The following is a 13,212-nucleotide window of genomic DNA, read 5'->3' as shown; positions in this document are numbered from 1 at the left end:
TTCCCTGATGGCATAAAAGGAATTTTAGTAGTGTGTTGGCCTTAGTCTCTACCCATAGGCTGAGAGTTTCTCAAGAGAATGGACTACAGTGTAAACAGTGTTATATCCCCGGTTTCCAGAGTAGTGCCTGGAACAGGATAGGCATGCAGTGAATATTTCATGTATGAAGAAATGAATAATGAAAAGGGGAGACAAGGAAGGGAGAAAAACAAAGCAAAGCTTTCCAAAAGCTTCATTTTTTTTTCTTTCAATTCAACTTTCAAACATTTCAGAAAGATAACTCAACCATCTAGTGATGAATTTTATTTGTAGTAAAGATCAGGGCAATAAAGTAAATGGCTTTTGTAATTATTTCAATTAATGACATGTATTAGATGTCAGAAGACCTGTGTCTCCTGTTTTTGCTGATCAATTTTTATTACATTCCAGTTACCATGTTATCATCTTCCCTTCACCTTCTTTATTTAAAAAAATGGATTTTCATCGGCACTTTATGTTGTTATATACCTTTGCAGCATTTCTCCAGTGAAAAATCTGTCTCCAAACAGTTTCAGATTTCAAGATAGAGGAATGGGGTCGCATATGTTCTGCCTTGCACAGCGAAATGATGTGAGACTCCTGACTCCTAGCCAATGGCTCATAATGCTTACCAGGCTTCCTTTGAAAAACTTACTGTGTTATTGACTACTTCTCTTGATTTAAATCCTCCTCCTATCAGTATTAAAGGAAATAAATAAAATGAATAAGTTAGGTCCAGAAATGTTAGAAATTTTTTTATTAGTTGTGCTTGCTGGAAAGAGAGAGAGAGAAACAAAGAGACAGACAGTGAGAGGGAAAGTGAGAAATCATTCCCCAAGGAGGTTGGCCACACCACAGTCCCTTCTCCTCCATTCTCCTCCCGAGATCTTGGGCACACACACACATGCACCCAGCATGATTTTCAAGCCACCAGGTCTGGGACTCAAACAGCCATTGGCTATGTGGGAGTCCAACGACGTAACTGCTATGCCATCTGCTAGCACATGTTTTTTTCATTCTTTTTTTTTTTTAATAATTATTTATTTTATTTATTCTTTTTTTTATTTTTTTATTTTATTTTATTTTATTTTTTAGTTTGATCAGAGGGAGACAGGGGGTGAGAGTGAGAGAGAGAGGAAGTGAGAAAGCAGGCCACCAGATTCAGGACTCGAACTCTGGTCCACCATGTGGGAGTGTCCAGCGCCTTAACCACCATGCCACCTGCTGGTCCCCGTTTTTTTCATTCTTGATAGTTGAACATAAACATATCTGAAACATGCTATTCCTCTTTCCCGAACTAAATAGTTGTTCAATGACAGGGATTAAAATAAAAGAGAAGAGGAAAAAAATATATATATATACATACATACATATATACCAAAACTATAAGTCATTAAAATATCTTTGATTAATGTCACTGTTAGGATTTGTGAAGATCCAGGAAACAAAACTTCACTATGGACTAGTACACCTCTTAGTCATCATGTTAGAACATCTAAATGGGCAACTTTGTAAGATGTAACTCAGAATATTAAATTAATCTCCTATGCCAATCAAGTCATGTTCTCTATGACTGTAATCAGTAGCTATAATCCACTTCATTTTCTGTTCCATTATCTAGGTATCTGTTTGTTGTTACAAAAAAAGGAGGGGGATTAGCATTATCTGATTGTCTTGAGCACAGACTTGGAAATTTAGTGTCTTCTGATTTTGAAACTTTCAGCTTTATGGTTTGGTCAAGCTAAATCTATAATCTGTTCTGTTGTTGTGGTTGTTGGAGAGGTTTTTGCTACAGGGCCCGTGCACTTGCCAGAAAGACAGACAGAAACAGAGAGACAGAAAGCAAGAAATACCCCCCCCCCCCTTGGGGGGATGGCTATGCTGCAATCCCTTCTTCTCCATTCTCCTCTCAGGATCTTGGGCACACATGTCCCTTCTCCTCCATTCTCCTCTCAGGATCTTGGGCACACACGTCCCTTCTCCATTCTCCTCTCAGGATCTTGGGCACGCACGTCCCTTCTTCATTATGAGAGTCCAGCAATATAGCCATTATGCTAACTGCTGGTCCCAAGTTAAATCTATTCTTAACAAGTATATTAAAATAGTTTATACAGCATTTTGGATTTGGATAGAGAATAAGAATCTTTATTTTAGATTTGTCTTCTGGTGCTATCATTATATCAATAATCTTAAAAATATGAGTTATCTTTTATCCTAATTTTGTAAAACTACTTGTATCTATTTATGTACAAAATATAATTCTTTACAATTCTATGACTGGATCTGTAACATTATTTTTATTGTATGAAATTAAATTATGTAAGCTTTATTTTAGGGTCTCACTTTTTATTGCTAATGATTTCTTTTGATGATTTGGCTGTTTAGTTTCTTTTTTTTTAATATCTGAACAGTGTGTGGGTGTCAACAGACCATGATGAAATTGAAAACGTGGCCAAGCAGTTTGGTGCACAGGTCCATCGAAGAAGTTCTGAAGTTTCAAAAGACAGTTCTACCTCACTAGATGCCATCATAGAATTTCTTAATTATCACAATGGTATGAGTTTAATTAATAGTTTACTCAGAATTTTATGTAATTTCTAACTTATCATCTCGTAAGACTTGTTTAACTCTTGAATTCAGGGTCTTAGTATTACTTGCTTCTAAGGAATCTTATTTTGATGTCCTTTTTCTTTGTTTTCTTAAGAGGTTGACATTGTAGGAAATATTCAAGCTACTTCTCCATGTTTACATCCTACTGACCTTCAGAAAGTTGCAGAAATGATTCGAGAAGAAGGATTTGATTCTGTTTTCTCTGTTGTGAGACGCCATCAATTTCGGTGGAGTGAAATTCAGAAAGGAGGTAATTTGTTATCAGTATTTTAGATCATTTTACTGAGATTCACTTTACTGATGATCATTTTTTTTTAATATCTAAATATTCTTAGAAAAATAAAAAGGGAGCAGCGAAAGAATATTTGATTTGGGCCAGTAGGTGGTACAGTGGTTAAGGTGCTGGATCCCACATGGCCAACTCCAGGGTTCGAGTCTTAGACCTGGAGTCTTGAAAAACTCGCTGGGCACACATGTGTGCATGCCAAAAAATCTCAAGAGGAGAATGGAAGAGAAGGGATTGCTGTGTATCTATCTCCCCGGGGCAGAGGTGATTTCTCACTTTCCCTCTCATTGTCTCTCCCTTTCTCTGGCAGACATACATACCCCATGGCAAAAATCTAAAAACAAAAAAGAATATTTGATTTGATTCTTAACTGCAGTAGGTAATGATATTTTAATCAGTTTGAAATCTTCTTTTAGAGGAAAGAGAGTGAGAACAAATTAATTCTTTATAGAAAGAGACATTTAAACTCTGTTTCTATTTGTCTTTTGAGGTAGACATGTCATCTTTCTAAGTCAAATACTTTTGTATTTGTTCTAGACTTGTTTGATAAACTCTATATAAATCATATGGGAGTATTCCACAGAGGAGGACTTCAAGACTGAAATTGCAGAATTGCTTCCCCAGATTGTAACTCCATATATAAGAAAGTTCTATTATATTTAAATAGCTATAGTCTTTTAAAAATATTTTTAAATAGTCATGTACCTTCCCCTACTCAACAAACTCCTCCAGGGAGAAGGCAGCCACTGATCCTAGAAAAGACTTGGTCCTCTCTCTCCTTTCCTTCCAAGTACCACTTGAATCATCTGTTGAACAGTTTGTTGATTGCTTGTCTTCACCACTAGTTTTCATGCTCCATGAGCAGAGCGTGTACTTACTACTGTGCCTATAAAACTATGCTGCCTGCAGCTATCCAAAATACATTTGCCAAGTTTTAATTTGTTTTCCCAGATTATATCAAATGCTGATGTGGAGGTGTACAAAGGATTGTTTAGTTAGGGAAGTAAGTAGAGGTTACTCTCAGAAGTCTTTATACATAGAAGTGATGGCCAAAGTGAGGAAAGATGGTAAGAATCACCAGCCATTAAACACATACACATTTTGGGAAAATTCTGTAAAAAGGTAAGAAAATCTCTATGCACCAATACTGAAGGCTGTATTTATTACATCATGTTATAATAATGTTGATATTGCTAAGCCTTCATAATCAAGTAGTAATAAGCAATGCAATTTTATGTTCAGTATATCTTCTAACTACTGAAAGAATGTATAACACATTAAATAGACATTTTCATCAGTATAAAAATCTTAATAATTTAATGAGGAAGTATTCAGGTTTTTTGTAACTTTCAACCACATTAGATAACACATACATTATATTTCTATAGATAAAATAATGATAAAGGGCTCAAATATTGGCTATTGGTATTTTATAATGTCCATTTTTATTTATGTATTTATTTATGTATTTATTTTTATTTTTTTGAGAGTTTTTTGCTATAGGGTGCATGCGCTCACTGGAAAGAGAGACAGAGAGACAGAAAGCAAGAAATCACCCCCCAGGGGGGATGGCCACGCCTCAATCCTTTCTCCTCCATTCTCCTCTCGGGATCTTGGGCACACACACACACACACGCACCCAGCCTGAGTTTAAGCTACCTGGTCCAGGACTCGAACCATGGTCGACTACATAGGAATCCAGCGACATAGCCATTATGCTAACTGCTGGTCCCTAATGTCCATTTTCTTGAAGCTACTTTAAGATTGTCTTGATGTCCTCTCAAAGCAGCATACTGTATAAATAGCTTAAAACCTTAATTTTTTCAAATTCTCTTATGAAATATCTATTAACTATTGGAAAGCAAAGATAAATCATCGGAATTGTTAGACCGTATTTCTTTTTAAACTAAACCCCATTTAGTTATTTATCTAGAAACAGAACTAGTCTAAATTCTGAGTTTGTTTTTATTTGCTTTTTCTAAAGTTAGTAAGTGAACACTTTTATATTCAGAGCAACGTGGACTCAATGTACCTTTTTGGTTTTAGTTCGCGAAGTGACTGAGCCCTTGAATTTGAATCCAGCTAAACGGCCTCGTCGGCAAGACTGGGATGGAGAATTATATGAAAATGGCTCATTTTATTTTGCCAAAAGACATTTGATAGAGATGGGTTACTTACAGGTTTGTATCTTCATTTTACACAATCCATTTCAACACTTTTGTATGTGTATTTGTAGTTCTAGGGAAGAAGTTTGACATGATTTATTAAGGAAAGCATCTATCCTTACAGAAAAGGCAGTATCTGACAAGATTTATCATCTGAGACATTTATCCAACAGGTTTGTCCCAAATCGAAATCCATTCAGTAAATATATAAGAAAATCTACAACTGTAACATTAAGATAAAAAGTGAAATGAGTGCTTCATGATAACACATATTCATGTTATGTGTAATAATATAGGTATTTATATTATTTTCAGTCAAAATTATTTTAAATCTATATCTGTATTACAGTTAAGTTGTTGTACCATTGAATAATTACTTTTGCTTTAAAAAGAAAAAAAACAATGTAATAGAGGTGTAAGAGCACTGTCTTGGGAGTCAGGGAAACTAGATTCTAGTTCTGACCCTATGTTACCTCAAATATATCCTTTGCTCCAACTCTCATTGCCTTCGTTTTAAATTAAGGGATTTGAATGTCTCCCTAATATTTAGAGCCTACATGGTTGCATCATGTATTTGTTAATTTGTTAACTTTAGTGCAGTGATTACTTATTCAGCACTTTCTATGTACTAAGAACTTTATGAAATACTCTGTTGCAGGTTATCTCAGGCAGTTTGCTAGTAGCTGAATAAAGTGCACATTCCTGTCCCAGTTTTATAGAGGAGGAAATTGCAGCTCTGAAAAATGAAGTTAGTGACTCAAGGCAAAAACTATTACTACTATCAGGATTTAGATTCAAGTATTTTTTGTTACTCAAATACCTCTATATTCTAGTAAAAATTCCAATGTACCTATGCTCTGAGGAAAAGAGAACATTTTTTCCAATTGTCTGGTCAGAGTAGAAACTGTAAACTAGTCATTTAGTTAAGTTTAAGTGTTCAAGAAAATTAGATTTGACATGTAAAGATACCTCCTTCCCCAACTCTTTTCTAAGAAGGACCATGGCTTATTAAACTCTTTCTTAAAATACAGGAAGAAATGATGCTTCTCACTGTGACAAGATTTGACAGTTCTCATTGTAACAAGAGGCTGACAGTTCAGAAAAATGAAATTTTCTAGTAACTGACCAGGTCATTCAATAATTACTATCCAAGAAAAGGTTCCTTCTCTTACCTTCATGCCCCAGAGTCAGGAGACTTTGCCCATATGTGACCTGGACCTTTATTGACCACTCTCCTCTATAGCTCCAGGATTTAAGGTACTTCTGTGCAGCAGATACTAAAATAATTTTTCCACCCCTACTTTGCCTGTTAGTTGCAAATTGAAACAGAAATTTCAAAAACCTTTGTACTGTTTTTGGATAATGGGAGAAACTTCTGGGCAAAAATGTGGATACAATTAAGGAATTCTAGAAAACCCCTTGTTGGGATACTGGAGAATGGATACTGTGCTTTTTTTTTTCCCAATCTTAAAGTAGAAATCTATTTAAACAAAAATAGGGATTTGGGGCCAGCAGATGGCATAGTATTTATGTCACTGGACTCATGCATAGATGACCACAGTTCAAATCCTGGACCTGCTGGTTTGAAAATCATGCTGGGCACATGTACATGCCTAAGATCCTGGGAGAGAATGGAAAAGGAGGGATTCCGGTGTATCCATTCCCCCCTGGGGGCTGATTTCTCACTTTCTCACTGTCTCTGTCTTTCTCTTCCTCTCTCTGGCTAGTGCACAAACCTTAAGGATAAAACTTCTAAAAAGAAAAATAGGAAACTTATTTTAAGTTTTTGTCATAGTGTATATGCGGCTCACCAGAGAGAGAGATTGGGAAAGTGGGAAATCACCTCATGAGGGAGATGTCCATGCCACAATCCCTTCTCCTCCATTCTTCCCTCGGGATTTTGGCCATGTACACACACATGCCTGGTGTGATTTTCAAGCCACTAGGTCTGTGACTCCAGCCATGGTTAGCCGTGTCAGAGTCCAGCACTTTTATCACCGTACCACATACTGGCCAAGGCTATTTGTTTTGTGTGAACTTTCCCTGTTTAAGAAAATAACAATAAATGTTATGTCACTGATTTTACTGATTTTTCTCAGTACTATAGAGATGACCTCATTGTTCTGTACTATAAAGTTTCTGATGTACTCAAATAAATGTTTGTTCTGTCTTTAGGGTGGAAAAATGGCATACTATGAAATGCGAGCTGAGCATAGTGTGGATATAGATGTGGATATTGATTGGCCTATTGCAGAGCAAAGAGTGCTAAGGTAAAAAAATATATAATATCACTTCTGCACTAGAACTGTATGATTTTCATTAGATATGTTTAATTGTACTTCTAGACACTGATTTCTGATACCCACACATCTTAGGATCTTTGTGATTAGTTCAGTCATTTGGGGAAGATGCATATGTAAAATGTCTCTAGGTGGCTTATTCAATAAACTGAGAAACACATACCCTTAACGATAGACCACACTGTTAATAGCTCTTGAACTGTAAGTTGAAGTGTATATATAAAGTGAATTTGAAGAGTGAGGTTTGTATAATGAAATGGAGAATAAGTTACTTAGCTCACTGGTGTTAGCAGATAAGAAAAAGTGATGAGTATCGCCCTTGTACTCAAAGGTCTATTTTGGTTTCTTTTAGATACGGCTATTTTGGCAAAGAGAAGCTTAAGGAGATAAAGCTTTTAATTTGCAATATTGATGGATGTCTCACCAATGGCCACATATATGTGTCAGGAGATCAAAAAGAAATAATATCATATGATGTAAAGGATGCTATTGGGATAAGTTTATTAAAGAAAAGTGGGATTGAGGTATGTGCCCTTTGCAGTATTTTATAAGATTTTGGTTTAGGGTCAAAGAACATGCAAGAAATTAAGAAATTTAAATTTTTAGTATTAACTATTAAAATACATGAAATTTAGTCTTCCTTGCCTAGAAAATTATCATGCTATTTACTTTTAGATGGATAAAACTAAGATTTTGTCAATCGGAATTTTTTTTATTTGTAAGTATGACTGTGTTGTTTTTAAATAGTAGTCATCCAGTATTTTTCATAGGTTCTTGCAGCAGGAAAGGTTTCCTTAATAGTAAGTATTGGCATTTAGAAAAAGGCAAATATATCCTGTGGATTTTTAAAATGTAGCTCCTTCTTCACCCCCCCCCAAAAGATATCTTTTATTATTACTATGTTTCCTTCACATTCAATCACTATATATCATTAGGACATAACAAAATAACTCCAAGCATGAACACACTGTCTATCAGTCCAGTCAAATATATTACCATACACATTATCATCAACGGATAATTTTTCATTTTTGTGTCCCTTGAATGTTTTGCTTCTTTCTTTTTCTCCGTGATTCCCTCCCTCTTGCTTTCTCTCATGTCCCATCGTCCTCCCACACTGTCTCCAGTATCCTCAGTTGCTCTCCGTGCTTTTATACCTTCCAGTCTTTCAGTTTCTGCCGTAGATTGCAGACATTCAGTATACATTAAGTGGGAGCATGCGGGCAAGTGCCTCTCTCTCTCAGACTCTGACTTGCTTCACTTAGCACTAAATCTTCCATATTCGTCCACTTTCTATTCAGTGCCAGTGTCTTGTTGCTCATTCTTATGCATGAATTTTTTATTTAAAATAACTTAATGTTGAAGTGTATTTTTAAAAATAAAGCCTAAGATAATTATAATTCATCAGAAATTTTAAATATGTGTTGCTAAGCAGCATAAGAGAAAGATTATAGACTTTCCTTTGGATAAATTGATTTGTAGAAGAATCTTAATTAGTATCAGATAGTATGTTATATTTTTTTACCTGTAGATAGAATCCTTTCCATTTCAAGAGATACTGTGCCTTGCATTTAGACACAGATACTGTGTTTGGGCTATTAGAAATAAAACAAGTATTTTATTTACAGCATCATCAGTTTAGAATGACAGTTGATTTTATTTGTCCTTCAGATGGTTAAAGAACTACTCATTTGTGACTTATGTCATTTACAGAGTTTTATTTTATTATGAAAGATTTCTGTTTCCTTCACTTTCTAATTCTTGTGCCTGCCTCTCCCCCCATTTTTTTAAAGGTGAGGCTAATCTCTGAAAGGGCTTGTTCAAAGCAGACGCTTTCTTCCTTAAAACTGGATTGCAAAATGGAAGTCAGCGTGTCAGACAAGCTAGCAGTTGTAGATGAATGGAGAAAAGAAATGGGCCTGTGCTGGAAAGAAGTGGCATATCTTGGTTTGTATTTTTTTACTCAGCCATAGTAAAATAGATTTCTTTTTTCTTTTCTTTTTTTTTTCTTTTAGAAATAGGTAAAGAAGAAAGAGTTGTCCCAAGATTGGCATGTTTTATAGGGAATTGACCAAAGTATTTAAATTGAAATAGTCTTTTTTAGAAATTTGTTTGATAATAGGATCAAGTGTAGCAATTTTTTAAGTGCTTACAGAAAGCCCTAGACTTATATTATACCATTTTTTTAATGCCAGAGGGCACATGTGCTAGCTAGAGAGAAAGAGCAAGCCCCCGCCCCCCACCATAAGTGTGGTTATGCCAGTCCTTTTTCTTCCATTTCTGCATCTCACCAGGATTTGAGAATACATATACATACACATTTGGTAATGTTTTCAAGCCAGCAGGGCATAATCAGCCATGTAGGCTCTGTCCCCTTATGCTCAATATTTAACGGTGACATTATAGAGATAGCCCCTCATTTATACTTTAAAATATTTTTCTTCATCTAATCTTTAGTATCCTTAATATGCAGTGCCTTAGGTCTTGCAGAAGTTACCAGAGCTACTTATTGGTTAATATTTCCATTATTTTACCGGAGTACTCTTTGTTTCTTTTAAATGTCCAATCAGTATTTATTTTACTCGATAGGAAATGAAGTGTCCGATGAAGAATGCTTGAAGAGGGTAGGCCTGAGTGGTGTCCCTGCAGATGCCTGTTCCACTGCCCAGAAAGCTGTTGGATATATTTGCAAATGCAATGGTGGCCGTGGCGCCCTCCGAGAGTTTGCCGAGCACATTTTCCTACTAATGGAAAAGGTTAATAATTCATGCCAAAAATAGAGATTAGTATAATTTGGGGAAAGACAGATACAGTATTCTGTAACCACTTTGCTTTTATTTTTGATTAAGTACAATTTCATGTTGTAATGTTGCAGAGGGTGTGATTTGATTTGTGAGGTATCTAATCTTTTAAAAGCAAAGCCTTCTCAATCTATCATTCCAAAACCTGTGAAGTAATTGTGTTCTACTTTTCTCTTTATGCAAGATAATTATTTAGGGATTGATTGTAATCTTTCTCAGATTTTTAGTAAATGCAAGTAATAACATCAAAATTGACTTTGTATTGTACCCTGTAATACTGTGTATTTGTGTGCTTTTAATGATGCTGGAATTTTATTTATTTGGGGACAATGTGTCTGGTAAGACATACTCTTCTATTAATTAATAAAATTACATTTCACAAACTTGATGAAAACTGCCTTGTTGCTGTAGAAGAAATTGGACTAAGCAGTCCCTTTATTGCCTTTAAATATTGACCATGAGAAGTGAGAGGTCACTGAATGCCAGATGGAGAGCATCTGATTGTACTTTACAGGCATATGCATAAAATAGCCAAATGAATTTATATATTGAGGTTATGTTGATTTGGAGAACCCAGAGTAAACCATTTGCAGTTAACTCTGTAATGGTCGTTTTGTGCACAGTATTGGCTGTCATCACAACTTGCAGGTAACACAGGTTACTTTACCTTACTTGCTTCTGAGAAGGGATCATTTTCTCATATATGTAGACGCTTACCTAATAAATACTAACTATTCCCTGTGGAATAGTTACTTCTATTTCCACCATACAAAAATTCATGTAAAACTCTGACAGAAAGCAAAAATCATTCAGACAAGGACTAGAGCAAACTGTTTTCATCTGTCAGGACTCGTTGGATTTGCACAGTTCAGTCTGCCCAATAGGACAGACATAGGATGGGGGCAAAAAAAAAGAACCTTCTTCTATCTTAATTTCCTCCATAGCTTGTCTTGCCTTTACTCTCTTCTTTCTGGCTTCCCCACTGATGACTTTACATTTTCCAACCCTCTTAAATGTACATATCCCTAAAGATTACAACTCTCTGTTCTTCAAGCTTCTTTTCTGTACTCAGAGTTTCAGCTGTAATCTCCATGCAGATGACTCTCAAAGCGAATCTCCAGCCTTAGTACTCTATGGTGAGTTCTAGTTGCAATTTGAACTTTATGTTGCAAGCTCAACTCCTGGATTTTGCCTCTCAAATTTCTGATTTTGTCATTAGGAGAACATTATCGCTTCCTCTAGTTTCTTTTTTTAATCTCTGTGTAGAGATCAGTTTAATCAATACTTTTGCTAGGCTGATTGTTCACATTTGCTATTATCCTTGTCAACATCTTTTAGTGACTCTGTGTTAAGTACAGAATAAAGCATATTTCAGTCCAAATATTATTATAGTTTAGACACAACCTGATATGTCTAGTCATACTTCCTACTAATTATTGTGGGTCCCTTCATTTCAATCAAGCTATTCCATCTAATTTTCCAATACCTCTATTAGTCTATTACTCTCAAGTCCTATCTTTATCAGCATGAACCATTAATTCCTCAAAAAACCTGTTAAAATATCTCCCAAAGTATTTACTTGTGTATGAGTATAGATTACCCTGGAGTCCTTGTTTCAATGACACAAATTCAAGCTCAAGAGGACAATCCTTATGGTTAAACTGTGTCCCCACTAGTAGGAAATCTTAGTCAAGAAAAAAATCAGGGCTGACTTCATGGTACAGCAGTAAGGTGCTGTTCAAGAGAGATCAGAACCCATATGGTGACTGTGGTTCAAATCCCCAGCCCAGTGGGCATGAAACACCTGGACACAGAAGTGAGTGCCAGGTCTAACAGACTGGAGACCTGGAGAAAGGGGGCCATGCCATGACAGACCTTGTGGAGGGTGTTCCTCTCCTTCTGTCTCAGTCTTACACATATGTGTATACATAGGTGTTCTAGCAAGAATAAAGGGAAAAATTATCATGTACAGCTCTGGATATGTAAAGAACTTAGAAACTACCATTCCCATCTTTACAGAAAGAAAAACTGGACAAACTGAAAATCAGTTACTTTTGGACCTATCAGAACTGAGACCACAACATAAATAGTTACCCCAATTCTGGAAAGCGAGGCATATCAAGTTAATATATAGCACTTGATACTTGCTTGCCTGGAGAAGAAGCTCCTGGATGCCACAAACTGATAGGATTACAAGTATTAGGTTGTTGGGAAAGTCATGATGCATTTTTGCATAGAAAATGAGAGCCAAATAATTTTAACGAATTGCTAGAGGCTGAATATGAACTAATTCGAGAAGGGGAAACCCAGAAGCCACTGCCATGGAGAAAGAGAGGACATACACTCTCTAGAAATACCAACAGGTCTTCACAGAAAGTTTCTGAGGATCCAAAAAAAAAAAAAAAATCCCTCATGGTTCTGACTGGAAGATGAATAGAACAGCTATTGCATAACTCTTCCAGGTCTTTCTCCATAATGAAGAACTGCTCCTGTGTAGGAAGGACTTCTCTCTAGAGGGTAGTATCCCAGCTGAGAGGAGGGAATTCTGCTCAACTCTAACCCACTTACCTCTCTCACTTAAGGGCATAAAAATAGTCAACAGGAGAGAGGGCATCAAGAAAGTAGACTGGAAATGCCATAGCCAGAAACAGTAGGGTACTGTGGGAAAAAAAAGACATACCCCTGAAGGAGGAACAGAATGAGGAATAGAAAAACGTGAAGGTCATACTCCCAAGGCATAAACCCACTAAAAGACCAAGAGTTGGAAGACTTTAGAATGCTCTCCATTTCCTACATTATGGGAGTCTCCAGTGTAATAGCAGTGGATTACAACCACAAGAAAGAAAAAAAAAATAAAGAAAGAAAAGCTGCAGAATACATACTTTTTCTAAGGAGAAATATGTAAGTCCCAAAGTCAGAAACAAGGACAGGACGAATTCAAAATCTGGTACCTGAGGTTTCAAGAAAGATTCTAGCTCAACACCTAGCAAGATGGACATAAACCTCCATACTACAGACCTGTGTGTCTCTGT

General features: G+C 36.1%; 1 protein-coding gene across 1 annotated transcript; it reads left to right on the top strand.

Annotated features, from left to right (window-relative positions):
* Window positions 1-2,429: 2,429 nt before the first annotated feature.
* CMAS (cytidine monophosphate N-acetylneuraminic acid synthetase) lies at window positions 2,430-10,568 on the top strand (the record flags this gene model as incomplete). The annotated part of the gene is given in 7 exon segments (XM_014590350.1): window positions 2,430-2,572; window positions 2,723-2,878; window positions 4,961-5,094; window positions 7,255-7,349; window positions 7,732-7,903; window positions 9,173-9,326; window positions 9,969-10,568. Coding segments are annotated over 7 exon segments (1,045 nt in total), but the record flags the coding sequence as incomplete, so codon positions are not given.
* Window positions 10,569-13,212: the final 2,644 nt, after the last annotated feature.

This window comes from Tupaia chinensis, unplaced genomic scaffold, assembly GCF_000334495.1.
Source record: "Tupaia chinensis unplaced genomic scaffold, TupChi_1.0 Scaffold000434_1, whole genome shotgun sequence".
Taxonomy (NCBI): Eukaryota; Metazoa; Chordata; class Mammalia; order Scandentia; family Tupaiidae; genus Tupaia; species Tupaia belangeri.
Note: the sequence above shows the minus strand (reverse complement) of the source record. Positions and strands in the feature narration are given on the sequence as shown.